The sequence below is a fragment of the Lontra canadensis genome, unplaced genomic scaffold, assembly GCF_010015895.1.
Source record: "Lontra canadensis isolate GAN:19392208 unplaced genomic scaffold, GSC_riverotter_1.0 scaffold9, whole genome shotgun sequence".
In the NCBI taxonomy this organism is placed as follows: Eukaryota; Metazoa; Chordata; class Mammalia; order Carnivora; family Mustelidae; genus Lontra; species Lontra canadensis.
The window spans coordinates 17,779,800-17,797,780 of record NW_022631003.1 but is presented as its reverse complement, the minus strand read 5'-3'; the positions used below and the strand labels follow the sequence as shown (position 1 = coordinate 17,797,780).

Sequence of the window (17,981 nt, the reverse complement as noted above, 5' to 3'; positions counted from 1 at the left end):
AAAAATACAGAAACAACAATAGTACCAGATTGCTGACAGAACTCTGCTCTGGAATTTGGGCTTATTTAGTTATCATTCCATAGATCTTTGATGCCTAAAAAACTGCATTTTCAAAAACCTATTTAAAAAATCCTTCTTCTTTTCTCATTTTGACTTTTCTTTACCAACTATAGTTTATCTGGAAGCAAAAATGTTATCTATTGAGCCTTTGCTTTATATTACTGATATTCTCCTTTATCCCATGAGGACTTCTTAAAAAGCTTATTTTAAATTTTTATTAAATTTGTGCTCTTTATTTATTCTATTTATTTATTCTATCACATAAAATAGAAATTAATTTTGCTGCACTACTGTTAGAAGAGTTGTACTGCTTAGGTATCTAATAATTTTTGTCTATGGCTCAAGTCATCTGGTGGTTTCAGCAACTCTGTGAATGTATACAGGTTTGGGTTCTCTGCTCTATTACATCTTCTGGCAGTTTGGATGAGTTAAAGGATTGAGAGTACCTTGAGGAAGTCCATTTTTCTTATAATTTTTAAAGTTCTGTGATTCCTTGTTTCTTTCTTTCACCTCCTGAGTGGCCTCAGACTATTTTCCCTTCCAGCTCTGGGATCCAGCCACCCTGATCTTCATTCCAACACAAGGCCTTCCTACGTGCTGTTTGTTTTTCTCTCTGACATACTTCTTTCCTTCTGGATTCCTTCCCTCATTTGTTAATAAATTTTTCATTTCTCAGATCTATCTGTATAGATAGAAGCATAGTAATATCAGAAAGGTCTTCACTAAATTTTTAGTCTAGATCCGGTTCTTTGTTAAAATCTGATAATCCCTTTCTAAGAACTTATTTGAATTGTAGTTTTATCAATGTGGTTATTTTATTAATGTTTCTCTTCTCCTCTAATTTGTAAGCTCCATGAAAGCAGACATAATTCATTGATTTGTACAAGTAGGTATCTCCAGCACTTAAAATTCAGTGCCTGACCAATGGCAGGAAAAATATCCTTGTTTTTGAATGAAGTAAATTCTGTCCATTTATTTCACTCCAGTAGAGACTACCTATTTCCATTCTCTGTAACTTGTGTGGCTAACAAAGTTAGCATTTTCTGGCTCTCTATCACTGCTTTTATTATTTTTTTCTATAACCACTTTTAAGTCATTATTTCCTATCTTACCAAAACTGTAATTTTCCTTGGTATTCATTTTTTCAGGCAATTTTATCTTCTTACCCTGACCATCCATTCCTCTAAAATATGACTGTAAGGAGGTAAAGGAAGACTGACATGTTATATAAACCTACACAGGAATATAACACTGAAGTGACAATATTTATTTTGAAAGTACTGGAAGATTTGAGTGTCATAAAAATATGATTTACTGAATACCTCTGTCCCAAAATGTTCCTTCACATTCTTTATTTTCTTCTTATTATTCCATGTTATAAATATATTGTTAATTGTATTTATCCTGTTATATTGTTATAGAACACAGACAGGAACACAGATCCTGGCCAAAAACAAACAAAAAAAAACAAGTGGCACTCGAGACCTTTGAGGGTGGGAGGTTTATTTTAAGCCAGCAGGCCCAGAGGAGAGTAATCTCTCAAGGTCTGAGCCCTGAGCACAAACAAAGGGGGTAGTTTATACACTTTTACTTCCATATCTGTGCCACTCTTGTGGCTTCAGCCAGTGGGGCTAGGGGAAAGCCTGGAATGGCCCTGGGGCCAGGACTGGGATTCCCCTGCTGGATTGGTCAACCACCTCAGAACACAGATTTTTCTTATCAACATATTATGAATTAAAGGTGAATAATAATAGGTGACTTCAATATTTAATGATATCTAATTTCAGCTAAGTAAGTATTTTTCATGGTTGAAGTCATCACACTGGGGAATTTCAGGTGTTTCTTTTCCATTTTTTTTTTCTTTCTGATATATTTTACTTAATCCGAATATATTATCTTCTTGCAGATACAATAACCATTATTCTGGCAATCTTCAGCAATCACCTGGCCAAATTTTATATGTACACATTTATTGTTAGCATTCTCAAGTCCTTGAATTTGAAGCCTAGAAGAGAAAATACCTTCCATTAATTCTTACATTTGCTTTACATTTCAACTGTATTTTTTTTAGATCCATAATGTTCCAATATACTTATAAAGAAACAGAAATGTTGAGGTGCCTGGGTGGCTCAGTGGGTTAAGCCTCTGCCTTCAGTTCAGGTCATGGTTTCAGGGTCCTGAGATTGAGCCCAGAATCCGAATCCAGGCTCTCTGCTCAGCAGGGAGCCTGCTTCCCCTCTCTCTCTGCCTGCCTCTGCCTACTTGTGATCTCTCTCTCTGTCAAATAAATAAATAAAATCTTAAAAAAAAAAAAAGAAAGAAGCAGAATGTTGCTTTCTGGTTCTCTAACAATGCAAATAAGGAATATATTAAGCATCATCAAAATTTAATATTAAATCTGGAATTGGGATGGTAACACTGCCTTTAATTCTGGCAATCATCTCTGCGACCTCAGGCAATTTCAGAGTAGTTTTCATTTTCACAGAGGTTTACCATGGTTCTTTTGTACATTAGCATTCTGATAAATACTTTCTGTTGCACATACAACACAACATTAATCATCAATAAAAGTTCATTCTTTCCTGGAAAAATTTAGCTTGTTTCTTCCAGAGTAAAGACCAGAATCCTCATTGTTAGTAAGTATTAGCAACAATTTCAGAAGATCAAGTATATGAATACATCAGTGAGAATCAGCGATTCAAAATATGCGCTGTAATTCATGAAGAGGAGCATACATTTACTATAGTAAGTGCAGCAAACAGGATGTTTGAATAACAAGACCACGACCACCCAAGTGGCAGAACCAAGATGTAAATCCAGGCAGTTTAGCTTCAGAGTCTGTGCTATAAATTACTTACTATATTAAACTCTGTAAGTTAAAACTGGGAAACCAGGGTATTACAATTTTGGTATTTCCCCAAATCTTGCTAACCTGGCTTTAACACACAACATGGTCTAGCTGATCATGTTAGGAATCACATAGGGAATCGTGTAGAGATGTGTTCACAGGAAATGAAATGAAATACCAACAAATAGGATCCCAGGCTGGAGACAGAAAGCATCAATTACGAAGCATGAAACATAAAAAAGGAAACATGGAGATGAAGAGTAATGATAAATACAGTGAATCAGATACTTAATCGGAAAATACAGGATGGGAAGTTTCACCAGTTTTTGTTTTTGTTTTTTAAGATTTTATTTATTTATTTGACAGAGAGACACAGCAAGAGAAGGAACACAAGCAGGGGGAGTTGAGAGGGAGAAGTAGGCTTCCTGCTGACCAGGGAGCCTGATGTGGGGCTCGATTCCAGGACCCTGGGATCATGACCTGAGCCAAAGGCAGATGTCTAATGACTGAGACACCCAGGCTTCCCCCTCCGCTTTTTTTTTTTTTTTAAGATTTTTATCACCAGTTTCATAGTTTGATGGCTACAAACTTTTTTTGTAATATATTTGACTATGTATTATATATACAGGTGTTTGAAATAAATATTTAAATTAGAATGGTAGATTGGAAAGACATGATCTTGAAAAATATAATCCATCAAAGCAACATATTACAATTTTTCTGATTTTCAAAATTAATTCTTTCTGCTGCATAATTATCACTAAGTTTCATAAATGTGGGGTTTGGTTTTTTTTAGTTTTTTTAAAAATGTGTTCATGATACAATAGAGTACAGCATGGAGGGGATGTATGGACACCTGATATTCAATGTGTTGATTCAGAATCATTGTATTGTTTCAAACCTTCAGCCACTATTGCATCCATAATCTGATAATAAAATTGCTAACTGTATATAGAATTGTAGACAGTTGTTACCACTTTTTCAGGAGAGTTTTGTAAGAATGTTTGGCTTTTTCAAACATATCAGTAGGAGAATTTTATAGTTAATATTTGAATCACTTATTTTAGCTAATGTTGTCACTAGTGATGTGAAGTTTCTTCTCTCCACCACTCCATTCAATTGTTCATGGTTTGATTTCACATTGGATGAAGAGGTCCAGAGAAGTTTCCATGCCATGATCAAAATATTTGTGATATTCAGTGTATTAAAATTTTATTGAACTCTTCTTTAGAATGTAATTTTATACCTCCCTCTTCTAGATAACCTAATAAAATCCTCTGAGTTAAAGCCTAGAAATCTTTTTTAGATCGTGTATGGACTGAATAGTGTGTCCCTAAAATTCATGCCTACCCAGAACTCAGAATGTGACATTATTTGGAAATAGGTTCTTTATAGGTATAATTGAGTTAAGAATTACAATGAAATCATATTGGATTGGGCCCTAAATCCAATGACAGTATCATTATGAGAGAGACATGGGCACACAGAAATGCAACGAAGGTAGCAATGTGAAACTGAAGGTATACATTTGAATTAGGTCAAGAACTGCCATCACTGTGGCCTCAGGGGATTTAAGGATATCTTCCATTTTCACTGAGATTTACAATATTTTTTTTTCTACATTAGCATTTTGGTAAACAAGTTCTACAGTATATACAATACTACAAATTTGTTGTTAATCATCTATAATAAATCATTTTCTCCCTAGAAAAGTTTAGCTAGCTCCTTCAGGAGAATGAAGCTTCTAGAAAAAACCAACTCCACCAATACCCTGATTTCAGACATCTGACAACCTAACCTATGAGGGAATAAATTTCTGTTCTTTTGAGCAACTCAGTTTGTGATAATTTGTTACGATGGCAAAGAAGTAGAAAGCAAGTAGCAAACAAGTAGAAAATACATTTGGTGGGTCCCAGAGAGGTGGGAAGTACACTGTAAGAAAATTCATTATGTACATGTATTAGAGTCAAACAAACCACATGAAAGTTAAAGTGACAAATATAATATAATCTTGTACAAGTTTGTTTATTTAATAACCATTTAACAAAATGCAAAAGTATAATACCTTAGTCATGAACTAATAACCAATTGAAATAAGTTATGAGGGGCACCTGGGTGGCTCAGTGGGTTAAAGCCTCTGCCTTCGGCTCAGGTCATGATCTTAGGGTCCTGGGATCGAGCCCCACATCAGGCTCTCTGCTCAGTGGAGAGCCTGCTTCCTCCTCTCTCTCTCTCTCTCTCTCTGCCTGCCTCTCTGCCTACATGTGATCTCTGTCTGTCAAATAAATAAATAAAATCTTTAAAAAAAAAAAGAAATAAGTTATGAAAGTAAAATTGTTTAGTATTTTGACTCCCTTCTGTCCATCTCTCCCACCTTTTCCTGGTTGATTTATTACAGATAGCTATTACAAAATCTAACATCTGTCCACTTCCACACTGAATATTTAGATTTCAAAGAAAAGAACATTATTCTGGACTGAAATTTTAAAACAGCAAGAAACTTACTTGTGCAGGGTAACATCTGTGCCATCTAGCCAGACCCATTTTAGTTGCTCATTGTTGTAGTATAAACTGATCCAAAACTTTGCTTGAAATAGACCACATTGCATCTTTGACAATTTTATTACAAAATTCTGCGGAGTGAGGAAAATAAATTAAAAAGCAGAACATTCCCTGAGTAAGAATATAATGGTTCAAAAATGTTTCATTTATAGACTTCCCTGTGAATTCTTTGCTCTAATGTATCAAAGGAATTTGGAGGAATTAACCCTAGATTTTTTATCCATAGACAAAGTGATGCAGTAGTTAATGACTCATTTGTTCACCAAGCAATTTTTTTTCAGTAAACATTATGTTCTAGGCATTTTCTTAAGTTATGGACTGCAAAAGTGAGCAAAAGTCATATATCTGTAGTCATTTGAATTAGGTACTTGAAAATAAAACCTTAATTGAGTCTATGTAATAAACAGTGATCCATACAACACAAATGAAAATACAAGATCAAAGAAGGAAAATTAGCAGGTGATTTTAACAGGCCTTGATGAACCAAGACTTTTTCCGAGGGGATTACCTAATAAGTTAAAATCTTAAAAATGTGATGCATTAATCAAGAGAAGACAGTTTGGGTGGGAGGTGAAGGAGATGAAACATGTCACAGACAGATGGGACAAGGACATGAAAGAGAACAGCGGACCATGATGAATTTAAAGAGCTTCTATATAGATGGAGACCACTGTGTGCTTCCCTTAGAACAGTGTGATAGAGAGTCTATCAGCAAAGAAGAACAGGGAAATAGGGTTCAGACTGCAAATGGCAGTCTGTTATTTGTACTTTATCTTAAGTACTGAGGAAAGCCACTCAAGTATTATTGAAATATAATTTCAGCAGTATAGTCTCTGCTACAACATAGAAAGTGTTTCTGTCTTTCTGACTCTCTCTGACTCTGACTCTAATATAGACTACAATATAGAAAGTGTTTCAGCAGAATAGAAAACTTGAATGATTGATTGCTATCATTCTTAAAACTTTCAGATACTGGAATTTATGAAACAAAATACTGTAATTACCATCTCTTCTTCCATATTCAATTTAAGAAAGCTTGACTCTAAACCAATGCAATAATGGTTACATTTTTCCCAAGGATGTATGTCCCTTGAAAAATAGTAACAATTTTCTCCATGTTGATGGCAGTTGTTTGAACAGGTAGGATAACTCTGAACTATTAAAAAAATATAATAAAACAGAATGCCTTCCATCAGTGCAAGTCACATACAATAAGTTCATACAGTAAATCTACCCTCTACAAACAAAAATATTATTTGAGTTTTTCATTATAAACTTTATGCACTTAAATTTAGTATTACATTTATGCTAAAGTAATAATTCACCTCATTGAAAACATTTTAGTCTTCAAGATTCATAAGATGCATATTAAGGAATATTTATCTATTTTTTTTAACTTTTTTACTATGTTCAGTTAGCCCACATATAGTACATCATTGGTTTTTCATGTAGTGTTCAATGATTCTTTAGTTGCATATAACACCCAGAAATATCTTTTTCAAATCACAAAATTTGAAGTATATCAAAACATATTTAATGCACATCTCTTAAAAATATCAACACAATGTTCTTTGTGTTCAAGATGAAAAATATGTAATACAGTTTTTTTCAGTTGTGTAGTTTTTATTTTTAATTTAATTTTTTTTCAGTGTTCCAAAATTCATTGTTATGTTTTAAAAGTCTGGAAGTTTCAAAAATTAGACAATGAGGAAATGTATAAATAAATCACAAATAGATATCTCCCCAATAAAAATCAATGATGCATTATCAAAATACAGAGTATTTTGTTCAACCTTAGGTCACCATTTGATAGTGCCCTCATTTTGAGTGTGTAAATTTTATATATATATATATATATATATAGAGAGAGAGAGAGAGAGAGAGAGAGAATATCTATATATTCTATATATATATAACATCAAAAATACTTTTTGATATACAAGTAGATTTGATTCATACTTTGAAATGTTTTATTTGCCTCCTTGTTAGAGAAGAGATTTCCTGGATATCCTTTCCCTTGACATGATTTCTGATTCACTGAAGGAAAATCAATCAGAAAGGTCAGTTTTCTTTTTTTTTTTTTTTTTTTTTTAAAGATTTTATTTATTTATTTGACAGACAGAGATCACAAGTAGACAGAGAGGCAGGCAGAGAGAGAGAGGGAAGCAGGCTCCCTGATGAGCAGAGAGCCAGATGCGGGACTCGATCCCAGGACCCTGAGATCATGACCTGAGCCGAAGGCAGCGGCCTAACCCACTGAGCCACCCAGGCGCCCCAGAAAGGTCAGTTTTAAACTCAAAAAAACAATAACTGGACATTCCTATGTGCAAGACACTGTACTAAATTTGGATATAAAAATTATTAATGAAACATGACTTGCTTCAAGGAACTCAAGTATAATAGAGTCATAAACATAAAATCAACTGACAATAGAAGTTTGACAAGTTCATATAGCAGTTGATAACAAAAGAGGGAAATTTGTGAGCAAAGGAAAGTGTGAGCAAGTTTTTCATAGAGAAAGTTTTTTAAAAAAGATTTTTTGTAAAAGGCGAAAGATTTATGCGATCTGAAGAGAAACCAGATTTTTTGGGCAAAAGAAATACAAGAACAAATAATAAGGCATTTCACAGAGTTCGTGATATGGTTAAAAATGGACAATTTGATATGTCTCTAAAATGTAATCTTCAGTTCTGTGCCCAAATATTATTCATGGTCAAGAAACTGAATTGACAAAAGAATACATTATTTTCAACAGATTTCATTATGTGAGTAATGGAAAAGCAGATTTCTGTTTTATATAGTGACTTACACATTGTGGCTAAGATTCCAACAGACCAAGTAAGCATCAGGCAAATGATCCACGGAATCACTGCAATGAATTTCCATGGAGATGGAGTACAAAGATCTGTAGAAAGAGATGAATAAAATGTGTGAGTAATAGCTGTTTATTCAGAGTCCTGCTTCTATTTTTGGTGTAGTAAACTGTGCAACAAAATGGCTCACCATACTAAAAGTGGTAGAAAGGAGGGCAATCTGTAAAATCATAATTCATTTTCAATGAATGAGATCACTGAATTAAAAAAGCAGTCAGATGAGCTGAATTCTAAAGAGGGAATAAGCCCTGTTTCTGTGGAAATACAGAAAGCACTATTTAGCTTTTGAGAAAACGTAGGAGGAAAAGTGGCAGCCATCAAGTCATGAAAGAATTTTAACAAATATCACGAGGCTTTAGAATTGCTTGCAGCTCTAGGCCAATTGGAGTTCACATCTGGTTGCCAGTGATTCTCCATTGTCTTTTACTGGGTGTTTGTGGAGAGATGAGGAAAGTTCAGAAGACCTGAGAGACTCCACTTTCTGTGGCACAGTCTATAAGGTGTGCCAAAGTTTGTGGGTTTAGTGGATAAACCTAGAGATCATCCCTGCCCTTGGCTCTGAGTAAAAGGTGATAAATGCCTGCTTCAGAGGGAAAAACATAAAACCCATCTGGTGCCCAGAATGTCCTGACTCCAGGACCTTGAAAAAGACAAGCCACCACTGGGGAAGGAGAAATAAAATGCTGCATCACTTCCCACTGCATCTTCCATTCTAGGAAAAGTTCTTTTGCTAGTGGAGGAAAAAGTGGAAGGCCAGCCTGCTGTGTAAATGGACAAAAGCCACCTGCTTCCAGAAAAGGAACAAACAAACAAACAAAAAAAAAACAACTTATGCTCAGTATACTAAAATGGTACAAAGTGAAGCATTTCAAACGGGTAAGAGATTGGGAACTGCCTCACACACAAGATCCACGATTACAGACCAGATGCCACAGAGGAAGGGAGAGAAAATCCACCTGCTTGAGCAATAGACTCTACATTAAGTGGAACACGTTTCTAAACAATAAAGCATTGAAAACTAGGTCTGGAGATAAATCAGTTGTAATTTCTAGACAGGGAATTTCAAAGAACGGTGATTGACAGGTTGAAGCATCTTATGGGGGAATGAAACTGTCATAAACATATGGGTCACATCAGTAAAGATAGCAAAATTTATAAGAAGTGTAAAATGGAAATTCTATCACTTGTTGGCAGGATCGAGGCAGCAGGTAAAACGTCCTGACTGTCACTATAATTATACTGATGATTTTACCTTTTGGATCTTCTTGTCCTGTGTTCCAAAACATGACACTACATATATCTTTCTTCTTAAATTCCCTGAACTTGAATTTCTCGAATTTGCATTCTTGTCTCCAATATTATCAAAATCCACTTGTCAGAGTAGAATCAGTGAATGACAGTGCATTTGGGGCCAGCCTGCATTCATCTGACTGAATTCCATGTTTCACTTCAAACCTCATATTTGTGCAAACTTTTATGTGGTCATGATGGAGAGCCTGTTTATAAATATGTGACTATCCCTTCCCTTTGCCTCTCCAACCTCTACACCAAGTGAATATTGTCTTTACTCAGGTTATTTTTATCCCTCTTTTCCAATATCTAGAGAAAATGTTTACCCAGTGATTTTATTTTTTAAAAAGTGAGTGGATATTCTTAAAAAACTGAAATAAAGGGGTGCCTGGGTGGCTCAGTGGGTTAAAGCCTCTACCTCTGGCTCAGGTCATGATCCCAGGGTCCTGGGATCGAGCCCCATATCAGGCTCTCTGCTCAGCGGGGAGCCTGCTTCCTTCTCTCTCTCTGCCTGCTTCTCTGCCTACTTGTGATCTCCATCTGTCAAATAAATAAATAAAATCTTTTAAAAAAAGCTGAAATAAAGCAAATAAAAAATTAATTTACATAATAAAGAGTTCAATTGAGCTATATGAGTAGAGATAGAAATATCAAAGTCTTAGGAAAGTGATATTATTCAATTTAGGAAGATATGCAGAAGGATAGTTTTTAGAGAACATTTATCCTGTAAGAGAAGTGGGCAAAAAGGCAAAGAAATCAACTGTGAGAAAGATTGCTATAGGTTATAAATAAAACCCCCTCTAAAGCACATTAAAATTAAAATTCTTCTGAAAGTTCTTTTGTTTGTTTGGTTTTACTATTTCAGATGTGTTTCTAAGCAAAACTGGGCCCTGGACATTTCACTCACAAGGTGGGCATCAGCAGAATTTATTTGGTTACACTTGGAATATCCTTCCATTATCCACCTTCAACCTAGATTTTTAAATCCTTACCCCGGGTCTAACCAGGCATGCCATCTTACTAAGATTGCACAACACTTGGACTAATGGTAGAAAGAAATGTTTCAGAAGGATGGATTAAGCTTAAGGCATTAAGATATTTGTAATATGTCAATAACATCAAGCAAAAATCAGAAAACTGATCAGAAGTAGGGATTATAATTTTTCAGAGGAGTCTCAGGTCAGAGATGGATGTTTCAGGTGGAGAATCAGATGTCTTGTGACATTACATGAATGCACTAAATTGAGATAGAACTGAGTTCTCCCTATGAAATGGATAATAACTAAAATATCAGATTCACTCAGTCTCCATAAACACTCCTTAAGGACTGAGAGTCATTTGGGAAATCAATCATTGTTCTATGTTGAAACCCTTTTAAAAATAAGTAAAGGGTGCCGGGGTAGCTCAGTCCATTGGTCCTTTGGCTCTTGATTTAAGCTCAGGTCATGATCTCAGGGCCTGTGCTCAGTGTGGAGTCTACTTGAGACTCTCTCTCTCTCTCTCTCTCTCTCTTTCCCTCTGCTTCTCCCCCCAACACTCTCTCTGTCAAAGTAAATAAAATCATTTTTTAAAAATCAGTAAAGAATTAAAATATATAAACTTAAAAAAAGAATGAAAAGGATAGTGGAGAAGAGATGAAAAAATGGTTTTGAAAGTTATAAAGTGGATGGATGGGTGGTCATGAATTAGTCAATCCAGAATAACACTGAGGTTAAGTATATAGGCAATGGTGTACAGGCCACTTACTAGACCCACGATCTGGGCAATTTACTTAATTTTTCTTTGTCATTGTTTCCTCCTCTGTAAAATAGTGATAGTAATACTTAGCCCATAGGATTATTGAAGGAGTTGAACACATTATAATATTTTAAATCCTTAGAAGAGTTCCTGGTTATAGTCATGAACAATAAGCATCAACAATTAGTAATAACAGACTGGGAAAATATGAAACCTAGGTGTCCAACAGGACCCAGACCTTGGGTAGCTTAGAGTAGACTAGTTTTTTTTTTTGAGTGAACTAGGAAACCATGGGGGGCATTTGAGCCAAGGAAAGACAATCTGACTCATGTTTCAACTGGAAGCTCTTTGCTACTCACAGATGGGATGAGGAAGACAATGTGAACGTGGAAAGATGTTTAAGGACAGAATGAAGACCAGTCTACCAGGACAATAGAAAACAGAAAACGGCAGCTTGGAGCAAGGTAGTGAACATGGTGAAATTTTGAAATTGTAAAGAAAAGGCCGACAGGATGTATCGATGCAGCTTGTGAGAAAAAAAAGATGAATCAAGGAAGCATTTCAAGTTTTTTGTTGTGAATAACTGAAAGCATGAAGTTGTAACTAACATAAGTGGGGAAAAATACAAGAGAGCATTTAGGGGGACAACATCAGGAGTTCAGTTTGGAATATACATTAGAGATTTCTATTAAGTTTCAAGAGGCGATTTGGACTGGGATACTGTGTAGTCAGCCTGAAATTCAGAGGATAAATCCAAGATGGTTATAAATTTTGAGTCATTAGCATGTAGATAATATTTAAAACAAAAAACAAAAAAAAAGGATGAATCGCTATGTAAATGTAAATCGAGTCCACCTGAAATTCTCTCCCTCCCTCTCCTTCTGCCCCTCCTCACACTCATGCTCTCTCTACCCCCTCTCTCTCTCAATAATTCCTAATTTCACAGTGTGAAGTGTTTATAATTGCTTGTGTCAAGGAAGGTATTTTAAGAAACTTAGTTAAAATTAGGAGGGCAGAAAAACATAAGGCACCTTCTTAGAAAAGTTAGTTGAAAGCAATCTGGAAGGAGGAAAAAGCTTTGGACTTTGTAGGTAGGGACTGAATTCCAACAACTGCAGACTCTAATGTCCCACATACGCCATTTAACTAACCATCATGACTCTTTGCTTATGGTGGAACATTAGATATGAAAATGAAACTTAGCTCATGGAGTTCTTTTGTTACTGATTTATATATGCGAAAACACTTTATAAACAGTGAAAAAACTAAAATGTATTGTTAGGTTAAAAAAACAAAGGGCAATATAATGACTCTAATTCATTCTGTTTTGATATATAGAAAAACAAAAGTGATAGTGAAGTAAGTTCTTTTGCACATACTTACACAGTTACGCAAATAATATTTTCATTAATAAGGTTTCCCATACAAATCTAATGGTAACTACATATGTTGGTCAGAATAAAAAATAAAAGAAAGAAAAGAATTTCTAAATACATTATAGGAAGAGTGTATAAGATGCAAAAGTTTTTAAACTATTTTTTAAATGTTAACAACATATTAAGGAAAATTTGAAGATATTTCCTCACTTATCACATGGTAAATGTGTATATCACAAATATTATTGTAATAATTAACCCTCTAAAAAGTTGGAAGATAATCAATTCAGTCCTAGTTTAAAAGAGGAGATCTTAGCCAAAGTTACGAATATCCTCTTATTATAAAACATATTATAACTAGTAAAATAATATGTAGTGCATTTCTGATCATTCCACATATTGATTTAAAATATTTGAAGAGTGCAAATTAGCAACAGTGAAAATGCCAAGTAAAACAAATTTCAAGTGATAGGAAAATAATCAAACTCCACATCATCATACATACTAGAAGAATGATCGCTTTGTAGTGTGCATGTCAAGATAGAAGCAAGATACTTGAAAAAGACACTTTGCACTATGCTACAAAGAAAACAGGGGAAAAAACTCCCCAAATCACATCAACTGTATTAGAATAATGAAAGTATCTGTACGTTTTCTAACTTCTCAATTTCCTAAATCTTCTATTATATAGTATTGATATTTTAAAATGACAGAAAATGGTAAATGACAGAATTTGATCTTCAAATATGTCGGTCATCCAAACAACAATTTAATGTTTACAAGGTAGTTAAAATTATTGAACCTCATAGGAAAAGAAGTCTAATCTGTCCTCAAAATTGTTGATTTTCCTTGTTTAGTAAAAGATAAACATTTAAAGTATATATATGTGTGCATGTATATACATGTGAGCATGATAATGCATAATTTGGTATATTTTAATCCAATTTAAAATAAGAAAATGCAGAAAGCACACATACCTTGGTGCTTACAATGTAAAGAACTTTTTCTTTCAGAAGTTGCAAGCCTTTGTCTTCCCTGTGGCTGAGATGAAGGTTGAAGTCGCAAATCAGAATATGTTACAGTTAATTCACTCATTACTGAAAAGCAGAGATACAACAAAAACGAACAGGAAAATGTATTTTCAATTCATGTAAATTGTGAAATCAGTAGGCAAAATTAGTTTCGAATAAAATAGCGCTGGGGATGAACTCAAATCACTAGCTATTAGAACAAGACTACAAAAACATGAAAATGGTTTAAGAATGGAAAAAATATGAATTCTTTAAAAAATTAGTTCATGGTTTGGTATGGTATGTCACTTTCAGTCTCTTTGCTGTTATCCATCCATAATTACAATTCCACAAATATCATTCACGGATATGTAAAAGTGCAAAATATGACACTGTGGCTTTATTGAAGTCGGGAGGATGAAGTTCATCTTTACAAGCTGGTGTCAGATTCTTCCAACAACCTCACCTGCTACTGTCCCTTTCCATCCCATCCTTCACATCACCAGTCCCCAACTTCCCATAATCCCACGGATACACTTACTCTTTTTCAACTGAACAAATGCACTTCTCCAACCTGCATGTTTTACTCAAATTCATCCTTCTCTGGTACATTTTCCTCCTATATTTGCTTATTATAATTTGAGTTTATGCAATCTGTAAATCAGATGCCACCACCTTTTCTTTTTTTACTGCGAATTCCCATCAGCTAGTTTTATATTTTTTAATATATTTTTTAAAGATTTTATTTATTTATTTGACAGAGAGATCACAAGTAGGCAGAGAGGCAGGCAAAGAGAGAGGGAGAAGCAGAGGATAAATCCAAGATGGTTATAAATTTTGAGTCTCTCTCCTGAGCAGAGAGCCTGATGCGTGGCTCAATCCCAGGACCCTGAGATCATGACCTGAGCCAAAGGCAGAGGCTCAACCCACTGAGCCACCCAGGCGCCCCAAGATGCCACCACCTTTAATAAAAACCCCAGATCCTTCAATAGCAACCTCTTCTTCTAGCTTTTCTCATTACTCTTTGTCACATTCTACCAATTATTTCCCCTTCTCTCAATTCCATTGATATCTAGCCCCTGTATTATGAACTCCTTGATATGTCTTACTAATGTTTGATATTGCCTAATCATTTTATTTCTTTATGCAGTAATAAAAACACTTAAATTTATCTTCAAAGATAATGTTCTATACACTCATTCGGGAAGACTTTGAAAAACATTTTTTCTTGATTAAAACATTTTAGAAAATTAGAAGAGAATCAATATGAGGATTCTTTTCTCTCTCTCTTTCTCTTACCAGAAGATAATATCCCCAAGTTCTTCACAATCACAAAACACCTCCTATGGGAACGTTAATTATGCTTTACCTTGATTGTTTTGTATTTTCTTATCTGTCCCCTTTAAACTCCTATTTCATATGACTTAACAATCTCTAGGGGTCGTAAAATGTATTATCAAATAATAACAGTGACTATAGCAATAAAATTACTAAAACAAATAATAATAATTAGAATAGTTTCTCTAAGATTACTGAAGCACCCCTCATTTCCCTCCTGGCATCTCTCTTTTCTTCAGTCTTTCTCCCTTTTTTTCCTCTCTGTCCTCTTTCCCTGCTCTGTTACTCACAATTTTATTACCTTTTCTTCCAAATGAAAAAAATAGAGATACAGTTATATAGATATATATCACATGAAAATACAAATATATATAAAATATTTGTACCTATATATGGATATATCAATCTGCCTTTGACTGTGTAACTTTTGTTTCTTTCAATTTAATTTCCCTCAAAATTCTAAAAAACACATGTTAAGAAATAGAATGAGTATCCGAGAAATTACAAGTACCTGATTTTTAGAAGCAGACGTCAGAGCTTTTGCAGAGTACCATGTATATCCCGGGAAGAAGAGGATCTTGACTCTTGTGACGGAAGCCTGAATTTAAGATTTTGATGGCCTCGATATAGATCAAGAGCCCAGAAAAGAAGCCAAGAAAAAAGAAAAAGAAAGGCACAGGCTAATATTGCCTTTGTCTGTCCTATAAGAGGCTGATAGATGAGTACAGAAGTCAAGAACAGGGGTTCTGGATGCAACCACATAGGAAACTGTTTTACTCTTGCTCAGTTTAGCTCTGTATCATCTCTAGATTGGGCATTTCACCAGTCTTACCTTAAATACACAAGTTTCCTAAAATATTTGCATGAATACCCAATTAGTTTCACTCAACCCTTGAACTGTCAAGATGCAATTGAATATACATTATTGATTAATGAGAAAGTAAGTTCAGATTTTTAATTTACTTTAAATGTACTTTATACATTCTACATTCAATTAATATTCTGGAAACATTATTTTTATTAACATTTTGTGATGTCTCTTTATTAACCCTTTCAGTTCTAGAGCAGGTAATGTTTTTCATCACTAGGTGGTGTATGTGTGATTTTTCACAGTAACTTCAGCATTTATGATCAGTAAGCCATCAATTCCCCAAGATCATTCTCATGAGTCATATTACCTAAAAAACAAAAACAAAACTACAAATATCAATCAATGAATTATTCACTTTCCTATAAAATTCATTTTCTTATTTTTTAAAAGAGGGTTTGGGGAGGGATGGGTGAGCCTGGTGGTGGGTATTAAGGAGGGCACGTATTGCATGGACCACTGGGTGTGATGCATAAACAATGAATCTTGGAACACTGAAAAAATAAAATAAAAAATTTTTTAAAGATTTTATTTATTTATTTGACAGACAGAGATCACAAGTAGGCAGAGAAGCAGGCAGAGAGAGACGAGGAAGCAGGCTCCCTGCTCAGCAGAGAGCCCGATGTGAGGCTCGATCCCAGGACCCTGGGATCATGATCTGAGCCAAAGGCAGAAGCTTTAACCCACTGAGCCATCCAGGCGCCCCTGTTTGCATCATTTTTATCATTTTTTCCTTTTGTACTTTTCTTCTGCTTTCCTCATGTACCACAATGTTCTATTTTGTGTTGTCTTCCCAATGCTGCATCTTTTAGGAGTTCCTTTAATGGAAGATTTTTTGATAAGAAACTCAGTTTCTGTTCATCTCTATATTCATTTCACTTTTATTTTTTGTTAATATTTTCTTAATTTGACACTTATTTTTTAATTTTATAGAAGTTACAAAAATACATAAAAGTAGAGAGAATGAATACAATACATAATAGAATAATCACCCATGTATTTTTCATCCAACATCACCAGCAATATTTTTATTTGCTGTAGTGTTAAGAACAACTTCCAATTCTTCTCCCAATGTCGAGGTGTTTTTGTTGTTGTTGTTTTGTTTTTAAAGATTTGTTTATTTGTTTATTTCACAGACAGAGATCACAAGTAGGCAGAGGGGCAGGTAGAGAGAGGAGGGGAGCAGGCTCCCTGCTGAGCAGAGGGCCTGATGGGGGACTCGATCCCAGGACCCTGGGATCATGACCTGAGCCGAAGGCAGAGGCTTTAATCCACTGAGCCACCCAGGTGCCCTACAATGTCCAGGTTTTATAACAAGTCTCATCTTGTCATCTTACATTTGATTATTCAGTGTGCAACTCTAACTGACTTATTTATTTTTATACCTTTTTTTTAAATTCTTTTTCAGTGTTCCAAAATTCATTGTTTGTTTACCACACCCAGTGCTCCATGCAATACATGCCCTGCTTAATACCTATCACCAAGTTCATCCCAGCCTCCACCCCCTATGCCAAAATCCTTAATTTTTCTCTCAGAGTCCACAAGCTCTCATGGTTTGTCTCCCCCTCCGGTTCTCCCCCACTCACTTCTCTCCAACTCCCAATGTCCTCTGTAGTATACCTTATGCTCCACAAGTAAATGAAGCCATATGATAATTTACTCTCTCTGCTTGATTTATTTCACTCAGCATACTCTCCTCCAGTTCCATCCACGTTGATATAAAAGTTGGGTATTCATCCTTTCTGATGGAGGCACAATACCTCCATAGTATATATGGACGTATCTTCTTTATCCATTCGTCCGTTGAAGGGCATCTTGGTTCTTTCCACAGTTTGGCGACCGTGGCCATTGCTGCTACAAACATTGGGGTACAGATGGCCCTTCTTTTCACTACATCTGTATCTTTGGGGTAAATACCCAGTAGTGCGATTGCAGAGCCATAGGGTAGCTCTATTATACCTTATTTATTTATTTTTATACCTTTTTCACACTTCCAGTCTCTGTTCTTTTCAAACCACG

At 35.0% G+C, this 17,981-nt stretch overlaps 1 protein-coding gene across 2 annotated transcripts; it reads right to left on the bottom strand.

Annotated features, from left to right (window-relative positions):
• Positions 1 to 1,734: 1,734 nt before the first annotated feature.
• Positions 1,735 to 15,697, bottom strand: LOC116866417 (C-type lectin domain family 1 member A-like). Of its 2 annotated transcripts, XM_032855407.1 has the most exons (7): positions 15,606 to 15,697; positions 13,724 to 13,843; positions 8,280 to 8,375; positions 7,430 to 7,507; positions 6,475 to 6,626; positions 5,414 to 5,541; positions 1,735 to 2,065 (listed from the first exon to the last, which is right to left on the bottom strand). In XM_032855407.1, the coding sequence occupies exons 2-7, from the start codon at positions 13,839 to 13,841 to the stop codon at positions 1,939 to 1,941; spliced, it is 699 nt and encodes a 232-aa protein (XP_032711298.1). In that variant the 5' UTR covers positions 13,842 to 13,843; positions 15,606 to 15,697; the 3' UTR covers positions 1,735 to 1,938. The 2 variants fall into 2 exon arrangements, with proteins under 2 accessions (XP_032711298.1, XP_032711299.1); XM_032855408.1 differs by lacking the exon at positions 7,430 to 7,507.
• Between the last annotated feature and the right edge of the window lie 2,284 nt (positions 15,698 to 17,981).

Bases quoted from the DNA above. Each gene is read 5' to 3' on its own strand.
- LOC116866417 (XM_032855407.1), bottom strand. From the start codon at position 13,841: ATGAGTGAATTAACTGTAACATATTCTGATTTGCGACTTCAACCTTCA. The intron at 7,508-8,279 runs GTAAGTCACTAT...ATTTTCCTTCAG, and splicing joins TGGAATCTTAGCCACAATGT to TGAATCAGAAATCATGTCAA. The intron at 5,542-6,474 runs GTAATTACAGTA...CTCACTCCGCAG, and splicing joins TGAATATGGAAGAAGAGATG to AATTTTGTAATAAAATTGTC.